Source organism: Natator depressus, chromosome 2 (assembly GCF_965152275.1).
Source record: "Natator depressus isolate rNatDep1 chromosome 2, rNatDep2.hap1, whole genome shotgun sequence".
Lineage (NCBI taxonomy): Eukaryota > Metazoa > Chordata > Testudines > Cheloniidae > Natator > Natator depressus.
In genome coordinates, this window is record NC_134235.1 from 87,773,932 (window position 1) to 87,793,507 (window position 19,576).

Below are 19,576 nucleotides of genomic sequence, written 5' to 3' on the forward strand. Positions count from 1 at the left end.
TTTTGACTGGGGTGGTGCACTGGGAGCCCATGTTCAGCTGATTATCAACCATTACCTCCAAGTCTTTTTTCAGAGTCACCTTTTCCCAGGGCTTTAAGTATGGCCTTTATTCTTTGTTCTTAGATGTAAGACTTTATATTTGACTGCATTAAGACATATATCGTTTGTTTCCACCCAGTTTACCAGTCAGTGACCGGTCCTCTCCATTATTACCGCTCCCCAAATCTTTGTGTCATCTGCATACTTTATCAGCAACCATTTTATGTTTTCTTCCAGATGTAGATAAAAATATTAAATATAAGGCCATGAACTGATCCCTGTGGGATCCTCTAGAAACACATGTACTTAATGATGATTCCCCATTTACAATTGCATTTTGAAACCTGTCAGTTAGCTAGCTTTTAGTCCTTTACTGTGTACCATGTTAATTTTGTATTGTTCTAGATTTTGTAATCAAAATGCCATATGATACTAAGCCAAATGATTTACAGAAGTCTATGTATCAACACTATTACAGTTATCAGCCAAACTCGTCATCTCATCCAAAACAGGTATCAAGTTAGTTTGAAAGGATCTATTTTCCATAAACCTAAGCTGACTGGCATAGTCATCCACAGTCTCAAGAAAAACAACTTTTTTTTTCTAATACCCATTAAACTGTATATACTGTCTCTGCACGTTGGCACATAAAATCACCATCTGCTTCAGTGACTGTTTACTTTCAGACACAGCTGGGAAGTTAACTTTTCTCTTTTCTTTTCTCTCCCTGCCCCCCTCATCTTTTATACTTTTTGACTGGCATTGTGCTTCTCTGAGTTTGCAGTCTGGGCCCTTCTCCAGCTAAATTCACCTGCTTTAGATTTTCTGAGTCCTAATAAAAAAGGCCTGCAGACACATTTGCTCCAAGTGTGCAACCATTTTGGGGTGGTAATGAGTTGGACTGCAGCCTGGTATCTGGCAAACCTTTCTACTTCATGACTCACTGCTCATTAAAACCACACTCTATGCTTATTACTGGGACAGCTTTACTTACAAATAATTGTGTGCCTCCCATCCCCTTTCCAGCGCTTCACAATACTGTACATTTTTTTTGTTCTGGTGCAGGTCTGTTTTTCTGAAAGTTGGATGCACTATTATGAATCAGGATTTCCATATTTTCATTGATCCTTATTATCCTTAATCCCTTACGGTTGGATATCAAAACCCTTTCATGCACTGAATTATATCTTACTTTGTGAGCAGTCTCGCTGATTTTATTTTACAGATTTACTGCCCGTGGAATAAAACACTACTCAGCATGAGGAAGGGTATCAGAATTTGGTGCTTAACCACCCTAAGAATCTGTCATGTGATGTGTTTAACTTAATTCAGGAATGATGGTGTGAAGTGTGACCTTAACAACATCTGATAATGAAAATACCTTGATTTTATCAAATATTTTTATATTTACATTTTATTTCAGAGGGTAGATGTGTTATCTTTGTTTTTTACACTGCTTACCATCATGTAATTCTATGCCCTGAAAACAGAGAGAGCACTGAGAGTACATGGGAACTGTTCTATGTATATGACTACCTGCCCTAAATAGGCAAAGCTGCAGGGCATACTATTTGCTTCTGAGTGCAGTTCAAGGTGTTGACTTTTTGATTTATAAAGCCCTCTATGGCTTGGAACCTACTAATCTAAAAGGCTTCCGATCTCCTCAGGCACTGTGTAGCTGGGGTCATCAACCGATGCACCCTTAATGTTATGTCTGGAGACGGGTGGCAGGGATGCCTGTCAGAAGTTCCTCAGCTATGGAATTTGCTTCACTTGCTGGTACAATAAACCCCCGGACTGTTCACTTTGTGGCACTGTGCTGGACTTACCACTTTTTCAGATGCTTTTATTTGCAGGGTGAGATGCAACAATTTAAACCAATTAAAGACCCAGTCCAGTGTGCTTCCTAAAACATGGTAATCTGCAAGCCAGTGCAGTGTTGAAGAACTGGTGTATTTATTTATTTAGGTTTCCTGGTTCAACACACTCATCCAAAGCATAAATCCAAAATATCAATTAAAATTAATACAAATGGGGCCAATGTGCAAAAAATTATGAATCCTTCAAAATCCCCACAAACGCCGACACTCAGTGATACAGTCCATAAATGCATCAGCCTCGCTGCAGCCAGCACAGCAACGTGCAGACTCCCAATATTTGTATTTCTTTGTCAATTTGTTTCTCTAGCTTTAGGGGAATTTTCTACTTTAATCTTTCTGCCACCGTCTGCTCCCATGATGTCACTATATACCCAGAGTAGGCAAAGGCGACAAAATTATTCACAAATTTAACAATCTCTTTCCAAAAAGCACGGTGCATGAGTTATCTTCCCTTTCAGATGCTGCTGGTCATGGACATTAGGCTTTGGGAAATACAGACAAAAGTTGCAATCTCAAGCAATTTTGCAAAATACCTAGTAGTGACTCTGAAAAAAAAACACCCAGTTCTGACTACCCTCAAACTTTGGAAAAGAAACAGATCCAAATGTCTGGCTGGTTTGTCACCATAATGGGCTAAATCAAAACCCGGATCTGAAGACCCTGAACATTTGAATAATTCAGACCCTAATGCAACGTTTGAATCTTTGGTCAATCAATAATTATTCGATTTTTAATTTTCCATTTTGCTTCCTTAAGACAATGATTTTGGTATGTTTTTCCTCTTAAGATTCATTCATTTTTGTTTTATGAAACCAAGGTCACTTTTAAATACACTTGAGAGATATTTTCCAAATTTAGCTCAGACAAGGTCCTCAAAACACAATATTAACTAAAAGTCACACTGACCAATACTGTCTAGTTATTTCCTTATATTTCCCTGTCTGTCTGTCTCCATATGTTGTCTCTTACTCTTATCTTATATTTACATTATAAACTCTTTGGAATGGGGACTGTCTTTTTGTTCTGTGTATTGGCAGAATGGGAATTGTTCTATCTAAATGACTATGTACTCTCAGTGCTCTCTCTGTTTTCAGGGCATGGAATTGATGTAAGCAGCATAAAAAACAAAGATAACACATGTGCCTTCTGAAATAAAAATTATATATAAAAAGATTTCATAAAATTAAGATTTTTTCATAATCAGATGTTGTTAAGGTCACATTTCACTCCATCACTCCTGAATTAAGTTAAACACACCACATGAGAGATTCTTGGTGGTTAAGCACCAAATTCTGATACCCTTCCTCATGCTGAATAGGGTTTTATTCCACGCCGGGCAGTAAAATAAAATCAGCAAGATTGCTCACAGAGTAAGATACAATTCAGTGTGTGAAAGGGTATTGATCTCCAACCCCATGAGATTAAGGATAGTAAGCACAATGGGATTCATGACTATGGCTCCTAGGTACTATTGTACTATAATACAAATACATAATAAATAATAAAATAATAATAATAATAAACATTATACAGGTATAAATGTGCATCTAATACCATTTCTTCATTTTCAAATTGTGTGTTGTACTGTGCTGCATCCTCTGTCACTGGCTTCAGCACAAGGTTTCTGCAGACAAGCCATATGGTCAAGCTAGCAATGAACATCCCGATATCTGGTACAAACACTCTGATCACGTTGCCAGCATCGGCTCCCTTCACACTGTATAGATTGAAAAAACAAAGGAAACATTTGTTACTTCTAATTCTGCATTGGCTTGAAATATTAAGTTAACTGGACACCATTCTTTTAAAAGTGTTGGAGAGTACACCTCCCAGAGTGAAACAGTAAGTAATTCGTACAACTGTGACAGAATGCCTTGGTGCCATGTAATTACAGTATAAGTGATTCATTCCTAATAGTGTCTTCTTGTGCAAATATTCCAGCACATTGTTTGGCTGATCAAAAGTCATTTTGTAGATCCTAAAGTTATTTAGTGGAGAGAGTAAACTGCCCTAGAATCAACATTAAAATCCGATGGCTCTCAAGAAGTCTCAGTCCAGTTCCAAGAGGACAGATGTGTACAAACACAGACCCAACCATCACCCTGGGTGGTATTCATAGCAGGGAGAAAAACTACTGCATGGTTATGGAGGTAGAATTACATTCCCACCCACTCTTATCCCTTAATCACAACTGAGACATAGGTGGGTAGTACTGAAAAGCCTGCAGCCCAGTGATATACCACTACTATGAAAATTGAATTTCAGTCTTTCTATATTTTGACATCTTTCAGGAGTGCTATATTTACTTTAAAGATATGAAAAATAAAATAATATATTTTACTATAATATTTAACAAAATGTTTTCTTTAACCAGATCCTTTAAATACCACTTAATCTTTTTTTGGCCTCTATTGTGAAACTTTAATGAGCTATAAAATTGTATAACTACTGGAGACCCTATGACGCATACAGTATTCAGGAATATATACAAGTTGTATGTCATTTTCCTTTTACTACTGTTCACAAAAGCAAGTTTAATCCTTAAGAACTAACTAGAGAGAAAGTGCCATGTCTTTCTTTAGGACTCCCACTTCCTGTTCCTAAATATCTGGATAGCTCAGTGAATTTAATGGAAAGTACACAATACGCTGTACTGTGCAGATTTAAACTGTTTTGTCTGGGGACTATTACCTCTATGGGTTTGGATGCTGCATCTGAATTTGATTAATTTTGTTAACAGAATTTAGACTTGTAGTTAGTTGACACAATGACTGGTCTATTTAAGCTGCTACATTGACTTCCTACACTTTTTAACTACTATTAACAAGATACAAGCTTAATTATTTCAAAGATAATTTTGCGATTGACTTTTTAAAAGAATACATGTCTAGAACTATTTTCAGGTTTAATGACTGCGATGGATTGTGGGAACACACAGGTTACAGATGAGTAGGCTAGATTACCAGCTCAGTGCCTGAACTGTATGAGTGAAAAGAAACAACAACCTGACATATTTTTTAGGGTCTATTAAAAATTATTATCTCTGTCTTTCTGTGTTTATATCCTAGCAGCAGTGAAATTTACAGAAGAAATCCTTGCTAAGGTGCAACTGGTAACTGGGTATCATTCCAGTATTTTTGGACTCATCAAAATACCTTTAGCATCACTGCTACGAATCAATGCTGTGTGTAGTAAAAGACGTACATAATTGCCTACAGGACTCTTGCCCATTAGTGCGCACACACAGGGTCAAATCCTACAGTTTTTAACTCAGGCAAAAACTCAAATTGGACCTGATTTTTCACTGCCTCACACTTTCTTGTTTGTGCAAATCAGGTACAAAGTGCTAAGAATTAAGAATGTTAGCTTTTAACACCCACTTTCCACAGGTGTGATGTGAATGACTACACATGGTGCAACATGCTGCTTGAGCTAGTGTACTAAAATAGCAGTGTGGATGTTGTGCCACATGAGTGCTAGCATGAGTCCATCTATACCGGCTGAGAGTCAGACCTCCCAGCGGCAGGGTAGTCATCCCCTTAAGTCTTTTCTTTACCTCTGGATTCAAATAGACTTGAACCCAACTGATTACGTACCTTCCAGAAGAAAGTTAATGAAGACTTATTTGCAAAAGAAAAAGAAAAGAAAATAGAACCTTTGTATTATTTCAATCTTCCTGACTTGTGCATCTCTCAAGTATTACACTCTTGCAGTATTAAACTGGAGTGATTATGCATTAAATCATCAGCCACACAAACTGGGTGAGATAATATCTCTTATTGGACCAGCTTCTGTTGGTGAAAGAGACAAGGTTTCAAGCTTCACAAAGAAGAAAGGTTGTCTCTTTCACCAACAGAAGTTGGTCACCCACTTTGTCTTTCTCATACCCTGGGACCAACATGGCTACAACAACACTGCAAACATGCATTCCACGGCAACTGAGTATCTTGAAACTGTTTTGGCCAATGCTTTCAAGTGGTACTATAGCAGAGAAAAGGCTGAAGTGTCCAAGAAAGGCTTCCAAGACAGTCAACAGATTACATTAGCCTCTTTATTAGTAGAGCACTGGCATATTTCCTGTGCTTCTGTTTCAATGCTATAGAACTGAATGGTATATCATGATGTAAGACAGTATGTTTAGCACCGCAGGAAGTGAAGGCTTTGTAGATGTTCAGAAGTAAATTTCTCAATAGGATAGTACTTGTTGTAATAGATAGAGATTAACTGGACACACATAACATCAGATTAGCAAGATTCACTGTGAAAATGGATCTGATCTGTTCCTGTGAAATAATTGTGTGAATGGCCCATTTCAATGCACAGTTAGTGAGAGTTTTCTAGAAATAAAGCCACTACAAAATGTGTCTTATTGAGGTTTAAAATTCAGTTCCATAGGATCCAATCAGCTACACTAGGATAAATTTAAAAGGTGATTTTAACACACCAGTAGTTCTCAGGAGTATACACCGCTATGGATACAGGTCCTATCTCCTCTGCAAATCACATCCCAGAAAAACAAACATGAAAGTCTGTTGTGTCAAAGTTTTGTGTGCTGTTGCTCACAGTTCCTTTTACTAACAAAATCAAGTGCCTGTAGGATTTTACAAAATGCATAATGAAATGTGATATTATGAGAAATGGGATTTAAAACAGGAGTTAAGGCTAAGGGGCCAAACCCCGTACTGTAATACTTGGGGCTACCTGCACAACAAAAAGAATGGAAAGGATTTATAGATTGACTGCAGTTTTTCTACACTTGCTAAGGACTCCATTCACACATTGCCATATTTTGCTAACAGCCTATGCATTGTGTTCTTCATTCCCAAAATAGCCTTGAAGAAGTTTAAAACCAGAATGGACACGAAAGCATATAAAGCATATGTCCTTAAGAATCAACTTTCCCACCTGCAAGAATCATATTGGACAATGAATTGGCAAAGACCTTGATCCCTAGTTAGCATGGCACCATTCATTTGGCTAAACTCAAGAGAGTTTGCCTTAAAGGCTAATTTTTCTATTAACACACACTATTGTCAGGAGTTTATAACAAAGCCATAAACATGTTCTGGCGTGAAATTTGAGATAATCAACATCATCTTGAATGATTTTTTTTCAATATTTAAAGAAAAATGGGCTAGACCACTTAAAAGGTTGCTCTGTAGGAGGGCCAAAAAATAAATTAGGGATTTGAAACATTAGTTGACCATATAGAATTGACTGCACGTTTTTGAAGACAAGAATAACTATGTTAGGGTTGCCATAGCTGCTTTTTTATTCTGGGGTATAAAAAAAAAGACATGCTATGACTTTCACATCCATATGTGAAGCTTATGTCACTATTACATCAACATGATTCCAAAACAGAGTTTTCCTCATCTGTCCATCTGAATCCACCTGGTGTATCCAGTGTTATACTTAGATTATAAACTCTTTGTGCAGGAATCATCTTTTTGTTCTGCATTTGTACAGCGTCTAGCAAAATGTGTTCCTGGTTTACTGGGGCTCCTAGGTGTTACTATAAAACAAATAAGAAAAATAATATCCAAATCACATTTTCTATTTTAGGTGTCCTGCAATATAACTAATAACCGTTGGTTCTAGGGTGCAATCCTACAGACCTTCTATCGACTTTCTGGGAGCAGGGAAGAACCCTTAAGCCAAAATCCAGACCCAAACACACAGTGAAAAAAGTCAGGAAGACACTGGGAAGACGCATGAATGAGAAATCCTTTCCCAAGCTGAGGTGCAATGCAGAGATGCAGTACCCCTGTAGCTGGGGAGTGGAGGAGCCATGCATGCCTTTGTCCCTGGCCCCATGCAGTGAAACTACACCAATTCCTATGCACTGAGGCGCTGGGCAGCTGTCGATGTGAGAGGGCTGCATTTGCCCCTTAAGGTATAAAAGTGAGAATTTGGCCATTAAACTGCAGCCATACTTTGAAAAGTGTTGTTTTTAGAATGACACCAGGAGCTTCTATATCTATTGTCTCTAACGGCTTGCCCAAAAATAGCTGTGTAGAAATTGCTTTGACAGTGCAATTTGGGCTGGAGCTCAGGCTCTAAAGCCCTCCTCCTCCCACCAGGCTGACAGCCCAAGCCGGAACATCTATACTACCATTTTTAGCATGCCAGCACAAGCCCCACTAGTGTGGGCCCAGGATAGGAGGCTCATTCCCAGATGCTGTGTAAATATATCTTAAATGAGATAAAATATGCTCAGTTTAAAATAAACAGATTGTGTATGTGTCTTTGAAAGGGTGAGTGGTTTTTTTGAAACTATAACATATGGATTTCAAATTTTTTAAATTTTAAACTTCAAAAGATAATTTTTAAGACAGGTGATTTTGAAAAATGTTATGTGAAAAAAGGAAACGGCTGTTTGCTAAAGCCGTTTGTAACATGCAGCATAAACAGATTAAATTATTAGATCGATTTAACAGGATTCCAGTGTGTGGAATTAAATTGGTGGGTCTGGGCATTAGCTCACTGCTGGCAATGTGTATGTAAGCTTAGATGTACTCCCTATCATTTAAACACAAATTAAATACCCATAAGAAACTAAATCAACATAGTTTCTATTTGTTATATTCACATTATGATTTACAAATCAGTGGCAATAAAATTACAGGTTTAACTTTCCAGGACAGTTCTTTCTCTCTGATTAGAATGAATTATTTCTTGCTTGAAATGAACAAAGCATGATACACAGATACTTTCCACTATAAGACCCAGAATTGGGGGGCTTATAACTTTGCCATACTTTAGCCATTTGAAGGTGAAATTTTCCATGCTGGGTGTCTGCCTTAGACTATTTATTTATTTATTGACGTTCTAGCAAAAATTGTTCAGCCATTTCTGAGAATGAGGCTAAGGAAAAAAATCGTGTTTTGCCCATGTTAAAAAATTCCAAAGACCTTTTATTTGAAAAGCTCTAGAGCCCCCATGATGTGGAGCAGGCACTTGGCATTTGGCAGCATGGTGGCTTGTATGTCAGGAATGTGCGTTTTGCCACCCCCAATTAAATCTGCCCAAATTTAGCCAAGTTATTGCAGTTTGCACATACTCAGTAGAGACTTCTTAGAGGTTAGCAGCAAAATTTCCTTAATGTTTCATGAGCATTGGGCATGCTTCATCCCAGGGTTGAGCGGGACTTTCCCTGCAACTGCAGGTATGGGTTGCTGCAGAGAGAGCAGATGGTTTCTTCTGAGCATTCAATGACACCTCTGTGCTGATCCCAGGCAGGGTGAAGGCGGAAGCTGTCTGATTTGAATGCAGAGAGAATAAGAGCCATACCTGTGGGGAGAGGGATGGATGCTGGGACAGGATGCTGGCAGTAGGGTGACTGGATACCAAGTGTGAAAAATTGAGATGGGGTGGGGGGTCATAGGTGCCTATATAAGCAAAAGCCCCAAATATCAGGACGGTCCCTATAAAATCAGGACATTTGGTCACCCTAGCTGGCAGGGAAGGGGAGAGGGAAACTAGGACTGGCTGGGCAAGGAGACTCGCACTGGCTAGGATCAGAAGCAGGGGATGGGGAAAAACATAGGCGCTGACTTCATGGGTGCTCCAGGACCGGAGCACCCATGGGAAAAAAATGACAGCCCCACATCAGTTCTCCCTTTTCCCCCCAGCAACTCCTGCCTGCCAGCGGGCCCCACTAATCAGCACCTCCCCACTTCCTCCCCATGCCTCCCGCCAGCCGCAATCAGCTGTTTCACGACGTGCAGGAGGCTCTGCAGGGGAGGAGCGAGGATGCAGTAGGCTCAGGGGAGGGGGCATAATAGGGTGGGAAGAAGTGGAATGGGGTGGAGCGGGGTGGGATGGGGTGGAGCGGGGCGGGAAGAGGCAGGTCGAGGGTGGAGCTTTGGGGGAAGGAGTGGGGGCAGGGCCAGGGGCAGAGCCGGGAGTCAAGCACTGTCCCCAGCACATTGGTAAGTCGGTGCCTGTGAAGACAAGGCAGGACAGGGACACATTAGATGGTATGGGAAATGGGCAGAAGAATCTGTGCCCCCTAGAGAACACTTCCCTCCAGAGCCTGGAATGGAGGATTCCTGTGTCTCACTATTCCTCATGCTGTCAGCAAACATTTGTGAAACCCACTGGCAAAGCAAACGCTCTAGTGCTGGTCCACATAGAAGATGACAACCTATTACTGCTACCAGTTACTCTGTAAGTTTAAGTGGCACAGGTCTGTGTGGTAGATTTCAAGGCTTCAGCTATGAGAGTATCAATATGATGCTAAATAATGCAATTTGTATTTGTTTTTTTTGTTTTTTTTTTGCTTTGTTGAAAACCTAAGAAATTACATAGAAAAACATGATAAAAGAACATTATTAAGGTTGCAAAGTCAAGCACTCAGAAGTTAGGAAATGCCAGAATTAAGGCTGCTTTTGCATATGTATTGCAATAAAATCTTTAATTATATTATCACAAACTATTTTTTCAGTGCAGAGAGTGGATCTGCTCTGGAGATGAATCAGGGTTGTGTAGTGAAAGAGGCTCTTTGGAGGACCCCTGCTTCATTTGATGCGGAAGTTGGAAGGTGTGTAATGAATGAAGCAGCGGCTTTCAGGAAGAGAGAGGATGATCTTATGATTAAATCAATTGAATGTTGCCCTGGTGAAGTGGATTCTATTCTTGCTTTTGCACAGAATTCCTTTGTGATTATGGGCAAGGCACTTTAAGCCAAACTTTTCACTGGTGGTCACTAATTGCCAGTTCTTTATTTTCTGAGTGCCTGACTTGATATCCTGAGATCTGATTTGCAGAAGTGCTGAGCACTCACAGCTGCAAACTGAAGTCAATGAGAGCTGTGCTTTAAATATAGAAAGCGCTATATGAAAAACCTGGTCCTAAACATCTCAAATTGGGCATCTAAAATTAGTGGATGATATTTTTTACCTTAATCTCTCTATGCCTCACTTCTCCATCACCTAATAATATCCCCCTCACCTCACAGGGGTGTTGTGAAAATAATTTCATTAATGTTTGGGAGGCCCTCAGATACTACAGTGAGGAGTGTCATAGAAAAGCCCATGAGGAAATTATTAATTCTGTCTTCAGAGCTGACTTTGAATAATGTACAATAAATAAGATTTGGGGCCAACACTGAATTATAGCTCTGAATGAGGCAAGGGTTCTGTGGGGGGGGGAGAGTCTGTGATCATGTAATTAAAGACTGTATCATAAACCATACACACAATGATCAAATTAAGTTTGCACATGCAATTCTGCTATTTCCTAACTTTTGTGTGCTTGATGTTGCAACCTTAACAATGTTCTTTTAACACAGAGTGTGTGTGTCGGGGGGGGGAGTGTTTTTATTAGGATTTTTTGTATATATATAAAAGATCCTATCGCCCCATTAAAATTTGCATTTGTAACTAACTAGTTTGTGGAAAGTTTTTGCTTTCCTTTATTTTTTTTTTTATTTTTTATCATAAAATTGAAGACATTTAGTTGTCAGCAGTTTTGGCAAAAAAAAAGTTCCCTTTGTTGAAATTTTCCTGAAATATTTTCTGACCAATACTTACAAATATGACATTTAATCATTTGTATTCCTGAAGAGCTTAACACATCACTTTCACTAAGGTAATAGACTACTTTAGTGTAAATGCACCTGATATAAGTAAATTTGCTATCCATACTTATAAGGCACTGTCTCTGGGCAGCTGCCCTTTATGGGGAGTTAGAGCCCAGTCTGCCTGTGACTGACTATCTTATAAAGACTTCAAATAAAGATTACATAAGCTTAGTTAGAGGTGAGACAGGAAGCTCCTGTGGAGAAGAGATCCCAAGAGAGGTCTGAGTCAGAGGCCTGAGCAGGAAGCCAAGAGTATGAGCTCTCTGGGGAACCCACCAGAATAAGGAGCCTGGAAGATGTGCTCCTAGAGATGGGACTGCAGTCAGCAGGCATCCAAGAGGGTCTAGTATCAGCCAAGGGTCTCCCTGATGCTGGCTGGAGGCCTCGCCTGCCTAGTCCCTGGAAGAGAGTCACAGTGGATAAACCTCCGAGATCGCTCACTCCAGAGAAGGATCTTACTCTGGTAGGTTCAAGATGCCTAACACCAGGGACAAATACTGGAACAGAGAATGCATGAGGAACAGCTTGGAAAGATGAGAGCACAAGACTCAAGTGGGGGACAGATGGGCTAAGAACAACCTGATCACCCAGCCAAGATGTTGGGATGAAAGTGTTGTTGATTTCTACATTGACTATTCTGTTAATAAATGAGGCCTTCCAAAAAGGGGTGCTCTTTATCATGAACAGGCCTGTCTGGACATGTTGATAACGCTGGGTGAGGGAAAAATCAAGTAAGGGTTCACCCACAACACCATGCCTGCCTGCAAGCATAGGTCACTGGGGCAGCCTGGAATGATGACGTGCATCTATTGATGAAACAGAACCACAAAAATGTGCAATGGAAACCTGTCTTTGGACATCCAGATCAGTAGAAAATCAGAAGATTTTTATGTATCAAAATAAAATACAGCAATAAATATACATTTTAAAGTACAGTGTTATTTCTTGATTCATGGTATTTAAAAAGTGCTCCTGAAACACATTAGAGATAAACAAACCTTGGATACACAATACAGAAACTACTGCCTGGAAATATACGATGGAAGTGTGTAAATCTACAAAAATACTGAGAATGTATACAACAAATAGTAAATAATAATACCACCTAGCTCTTATATGGTGCTTTTTTTCTTTCTTTTTTTTTTTAAAGGACAGGATGAAACTTATCCATCAGATCAAAGAATACTCTTGAATATTTTTCCTGAAAATGATTCTAAGGTACTTCCCACAGACCATTTCTGCCTGTTCTTTTTTTTTATGCAATTTTATATAACACGGCTGTGGCAACAGAAAAGTTCCCAGTAGCACCCAAATGGATTTCTGAGGACTCACCATGTGCTAGCAACGAAGAACTGGTTTATTCAATGAGAAACAAGATTTGAACAATAAAAAAAAAAAATGGGGCCAGATGTTGACACCTGCTGCAGGCTCCTTTGCACTTATCACCAGTATCAGACAACAATAAAGTCAATTTAACCAGCTGTGCAAGGATTCCCCTGATGGTCTATGACCAGTATAGCTAGCTCTGCACTCTCTCGGATAACCCCAACACAGGGGGCGTGTTGGGGATGCTATGAGGGATGTGGCTTGCGTGCCCTTCTGATCTGGTAATCCTCACTGTCAGAATGGCCTTTTGGAGACTACTGCAGATGGGCAAAAATTAAGGAAAGCCTAAAGCCTCTTTAACTTGAATAGAGTGTCAAACGGCCTCATGATTAGGGGAGCATAAAGTCAATGTACAGCCCCCATTGCTTTCCTTTGAGTTAGGAGCAGATCTTGTCTTGATTTGAGGATCTAATCTGGACCTACAGCCAGAATCCCACCAATCACTGCATGCCCAAGGCCTATAGTCATGTTGGCATTGGCTCGCATGATGTGCTGGATATGGTCACCACAGCAAACCCTCCCATCTTCCTCACTGTGTATAAGGCAGTGAGCAGTGGTAGGTCTGCCTGTAATCCATTCCCTACACACACACACACATAATGAAAATGTACGATGTTACAAAAGTAAAAGACAAGATTACTGTCAGACTCTCAACCCACAGTATTACGCGCTATCACACAAACCCTGCATTCCTTTAACGTGAACATCCTCTCAGTGTACTAAAACCACAATACCTGTTTTTACAAAAATAGCTGAAGTTGCAATTTGGGAGAATTTTGGTCACTTAAAGAAAAACAGTGGGAGAAAGAGGGAAGTAAAAACGCACAGAAAACTACTTATAAAAACATTTGGCACATGCTGGACTAGCCAACCCACAAGTTAAAAGAGTTCCTGACGTATCTGTAAAATCTTAATAATGACTTACAAACGATGTCTGCATGGATTGTAAAACCAAAAGTACACTTCACTTTCTCAGGACAACTATCTTGCAAGGAAGAACATTTTCTGTATTGCGAAGTGTTTAACCACATATTAACCCAACGTTTGCTTTCCAAACATTATTATACAGAGAGACCTCTGTTTCAACCTCTATTGAAAACTAAATGCACATGTCAGGTTTTCGGTGCCTCATTACAGACATCAAACATCCAACACTGAGAAATTTATGGGTCTGTGCTTCATATGAAAAGCTGGTTTATGTCAGTTTTTTTTAAACACCCCCACTCTTTCTTAAGATTTATTGATCTTCTGATAAAAGGTACAAATTCTGAGGTGTCCAGGGCAGTGCACAAAATTGGTAAAATTTAATGGGGAATTAGTGGACATCATGCAGAGCATCCTTGTGTGCTACAATTTGAATCCTGGAAGTACCACATAATGCTACCTCTACTTGTGTTCTACAGCTCCAAATATGCAGGGCAAATAGATGATATAAGCCAAAGAGGAAGCGGGTACATTCTTACCCTGGTCTTGTGCCTGCCAGTCCTGAGAAAGCTGTTGAAATGGCCCGCCAATTTGAGGTGCAGTTTATTCAGATCAAAGTGATAATAAGTTCCTGGGTGGAGGCAGAGCTGAAGTAAACAGGGGATAGCTGAGGACAGTTCAATTATAGGTGCATTTGGACTAGAATCTTCTAAGTGGATTTTGGTAGCGGGTATCTTCTGTTTCTCACTTATACACCTGCTCTCCACATAAGTATGAATTTCACCAAAATATTAATTAGCTTGTATCAAAAATGGTCATAATTAAGGTTTGGTTCATCCCCCAATATAAAATCCTGCATAGTCTCATCACATTAATTCTTGTATCTATGTGGTGACTGACAGCCAGCCTAAATACATTTATATGTTACAACACATTCCTGATGACCTGGATCAAACAGTGCCCAAAAACTTAAAATGATGATGATTTATTCTGTGATGAGTTCAGCAAGTATTTCAAAATGTTCCCTCTCTCTGCAACTTTCATCAATTGGAGTTCAACGTGTCATCATATAAGATCTACCTTTTATTTTGTCCTATTGTCAGAGTAGTCCATGAACTGTAATAATACTAAGGATACATAATATTGCTATGTAACAAAAGCATCTCTAAATTTTCCCAACAGTTTAGGATCAGAAGGGATTAATATTTACAACTCAACATACATTTCTGCTAACGTACAGTATATTATATGGTAAACTTTTGTATGCAGCCAGATCACCCACTACTCAGAAGAAATCCATGTAGGGACCAGTAAACACAGAGTTTCAGCCTGGAGTGTCCATCATATAATTCCAAAGTATGCGGGAATTTCCTCCCTCACAAAATAGGTGCGTGGAATCCACTAATCCATAGATGTCACAAGTACCATAACATGAGACAAAGATAGGAGCATTTACTTAGATGCCCAGTTGCCCCAAATTGAGACCTAATTCCCCCATATTCTTCACTCATGACATGACTCCCACTATTCTCAGCTTCCCCAGAAAACCAGAGGGTTGGTTCACTTTGCAGAGTGGGACAGCATGGAAGATAATGCTGATAATGCAATAACTTCTTTGTTGTTATCTGCCATGAAGCGTATATGTTTGTATGTGGGCAACATAAGATGTAAAACATAAAAAAACCCAGCTAAATGGTCTTGAGCCAATCAATGGCCTCTGAATCAGCAGTGTTCAGCTCAAACAGTCCTCCTGGGAGCCCAACACAAAAACAACAGCCATCCAGTACAGCTGCACAGTAGGCTGTCCTGGACGCTGCAGACATAGCTGGTCTTGGTGCAGCGAACTGCACCATACCTGAACCTGTTAGGCTGCCTCCAAAGGCAACATCGGAGCCCAAAGCCAGGTAGCCATTCATCCAGCCTGATGATGATGTAGGATTCCTGGTACTTCTGTCCACCACTGTGAGCTGATGATGTTATCACCTGGATGGAAAGTGTGTAGCACTGTCCAGATACGATTTCTGCTAGGCAGTTATTGGCCAGGTGCATCCCATATACTCCTGAATGGTAGTATTTTCTGTACCTTTGCTTCAGTTTGTAGGCTTAATTTTGATACCAGATGTTAGGTGGAAGAATATTAGTTATCCAAGTTTTGTTGGCTTCAGTGTGACTGTGATAATGCTAATAGTATGAGTAAACTGTATGTCTAACAGTCTAGTGTGGGCAGAATTTAACCCAACTGGGGTGTAGTATTTGCAAACTGAGTAGCAGAAAGCAAGCCCCAAACAACACAGTGTCTGTGCACTGGCTCCCCAGGTGGACCCTACCAGTTTGTTCAGGAGCTAGTTTCTTTTGAGCTATTTTAATGAGATATTTGCATGAAAGTGTGCAATCTAGGATGACCCCTAGATACAGTTTGACATTGGCTTTGAATCGCATGTCAACCACTGACCATTCAAAAAACTCAAGTTGTTAAGCTCAAGTTGGCTCTGAGCCCGGTGTAAGTGGAAGCATTTTGACAGTCTTTAACATACTTGGTTTCAGTCTCCAATTCTTGCCATAGTCACCTACATAAGGCAGCCATATCACTGTTCAGGTTCTCTTTAACCTTTTGGAAGTCCTGGTCCCTTGAATCCAAGCAGTTATCAGTGTACATGAATCATGTTTGGTAGGCCATTGGTGGATATATTAAATAAAGTTGGTGCCTTGAGGGAGTCCGTTCCTCTAGAACCTCCAGGTGCTGGTGCTGTGTCCCATAGCCACCTGAAAAAAATCTACCTTGGAACATCAACTCAGTTGCCATGACAACCCTTGACATATCAGACAGCAGACAAAGTGTGCCAAATGGTGTCATAGGCTACTGTAAGGTCAAAAACAGGGAGCTCATTTTCTTCTCTTGAAATCCATTCTTAATGTGCTTAGTAAGCACTAACACTTGGTCACAGGTGCTTCGATTTGTTTGGAAACCCATCTTATCGTTTCTCAAAAGTTGTTCTGTTATGGGTGTAATACTCTGTAGGTTCATTTGCTCCAGGAGTTTGTAGCTATAATTTAGGACTTGTTGGGTGATAGCTGGCTACTGAAGAGTGACCTTTATCTTGCTTTAGTAAAACTATCACCTTAAGAATATCTTGCATATCATATTCTCCTATATGACACAGTAGATTAAAAAAACCAACCCACCATTGGCTTTTTCTTGCTAATATGCTGTAATCTTTCTGGTCATACATTGTCAAAGCTGCAGGCTTTCCCTGGTTTCACTGATTGATTGAGTTCAGTGCCTTTTCTACTTCTTTCCTGGAGAATGGTTGGAAGAAGTTTTTGTCTAGGAGGAATCCATAACAAAAACACATGGACACTTTGGAGTACAGACTCCACAGATTTGGGGCTCTGTGAAAAGTGAGCGTCATGCAGCAGCCCAATCTCTCCCACCTTCCACACAACTCAGCTGACTTCCCTTGAGGTTTGGCTATAAGAAACACCATGATTGCAGTACTTGTTCCAGTGTATGGCACTAAGCTAAAAAGTGACACTGATAGAAAATGAGAGTGAAAGTAGATGTGTTTGCAGCCTGAAATGCCACATTTTTTTAAAAAAAATCAGAGTTAATTTGTGTCCAACATTTATTTGCCAGAAAACATTTGTGTTACCCATGTACCCAGAGCTATTTCATTTAGTAACTACATAAATGCACAAATGTAAACCAGCGGCAGGTAGGCATTCATGGAATAATACGTGAAAGTTGGTCTGAAGAGGCTTGGTTGCAAACAGAAATGACTTTGAGGAGTAACATTCTGTAACATGGCTGTCGCCTCAGGTGAGGTAGCATAAGGAAAGATCTGCAGCATGTTGCCAATGTAAAGAAGAGCTTTGTGTGGCTCAGAAGCTTCTCTCTTGCACTAACAGAAGTCGGTCCAAGAAAAGATATTACCTCGCCCAAATTGTGTCTCTAACATGGAAGACTAGCATCTTGGCAGAGCACTCAGGAAGACATTTTTTCAGCTTCAAATGGAAGGAAAATGATTTGCAGGAACACCTCCCACTTTTACCTGTGACATGAACTCTTTGGTATTAGCTCCCCAGCATTCTTTTCAGAACCCTCATGCACATTATGTAACAGTTAGTACTCCACTGGCCATGAGCATCATTACCCTTTCTGTGCCAGTTTCTATCTGAAGTTCTCCTATGATTTATTCATAAAAAAACAAAATAAAACACAAAGCCAAACCGTTACACATGTATCCTCTGACGTTTTTGGACACTAACGGCAATGCTGGTTGCTCTCCAGATTAAAACAAAGACTGGCTCACATTCTACAGCTGGTAAGTTTATGACTGTAACTCTCCCAGCTACCGTGGTCTACAGGAGGCGAGGCTATGCCAAGAAAAACACTGACAACAGTTTAACAATTCAGTGCTCAGACAAAACTGGCAATAAATACCATGTATCAGATGTTCATTTCCGTATGAATCCGTGCATTAAAATGGCATGAGAAAAGTTAACTGAAATTAATTTAAATGAAAAGAAAATAAGAAGCACATGGGGTGGCAGGAACAGAGCAACTTATAAATCTTGTACTAATATTGGACCAAATGGTCTATTATTAGGCGGAGAGTGGCAATGTTTTCTGATACAACCAATTTCTATTATATAGGAATTGACACATCAGAGGATATGAATGGTCCTGCTAGTCCACTTCATGCTCTCCAACACTGGCCAACACCAGATATTTCAGAGGTACAAAAAACCCTAAATGGACAATTATGGAATAACTTGTGGAAGTTTCTTTCTAATTCCAGTCATTTAGTAAACAAGAGAGCTTTTATCCTTAATATAATTTTATGCTATCTAATGTACAGTGGCTATTTTTATAAAGGGCAAAAACTCTTTACAACTTCATGGTGCTGTGCGTGTGCCTTTGCTGAGTAACCATGTGGTGTTACTGATGTTACTCACCATTATTCCCCTGCCTCACTGCCTTGTCAGACCTTTTCCTGATGTTGGATCTCTTATACGTTTGTGAGAACCTCAAGGCAGGGATCATGTCTTTTCTGGTTTTGAAGGTGCTCAGCACACCTTTGTGTGTCGCTAGAAATTAAAACAAATAATAATCCTCCAAATTTGAGAGTAGCTAAACTCTTGGTCTCAGTAGCCTGGGGGATATGCATTAATTATGTATTGTGTTAAAAAAAGGTTTTTTTTCAGCTCTAAATTTGTTCTCTTCATTTCGTTGGGTTTTTTTTGTTCTGTTATTATATTCTGAGGGAGGATAAACAGGAGCTCCTGATATACCTTGTCTAAACCAGTGGTTCTCAAACAGGGATACACGTACCCCTGGGGTACACAGAGGTCTTCCAGGGGGTACATCAACTCATCTAGATATTTGCCTAGTTTTATAACAGGCTACATAAGAAGCACTAGTGAAGTCACTACAAACTAAAATTTCATACAGACAATGATGTTTGTACTGCTCTATATACTATATACTGAAATATAAGTACAATACTTATATTCCAATTTGTTTATAATTATATGGTAAAAGAGAGAAAGTAAACAATTTTTCAGTAACAGTGGGCTGTGACATTTTGTATTTTTATTTTGATTTTGTAAGCAAGTTGTTTTTAAGTGAGGTGTAACTTCGGGGTACGTGAGACAAATCAGACTCCTGAAAGAGGTACAGTAGTCTGGAAAGGTTGAGAGCCTCTGCTCTAACCTATTCACTCTTTTATATACATCTATTATATAAGCTCTCATTTGTCTC

General features: G+C 39.7%; 1 protein-coding gene across 1 annotated transcript in view; it reads right to left on the bottom strand.

The window, feature by feature from the left end:
• PIEZO2 (piezo type mechanosensitive ion channel component 2) overlaps positions 1 to 19,576 on the bottom strand; it is a 440,411-nt gene that overhangs the window by 178,496 nt on the left and 242,339 nt on the right. Inside the window, exon 5 of the mRNA XM_074944649.1 lies at positions 3,474 to 3,636. Within this exon, the coding sequence (XP_074800750.1) occupies positions 3,474 to 3,636 (163 nt within the window). The remainder of the gene's footprint in view (positions 1 to 3,473; positions 3,637 to 19,576) is intronic.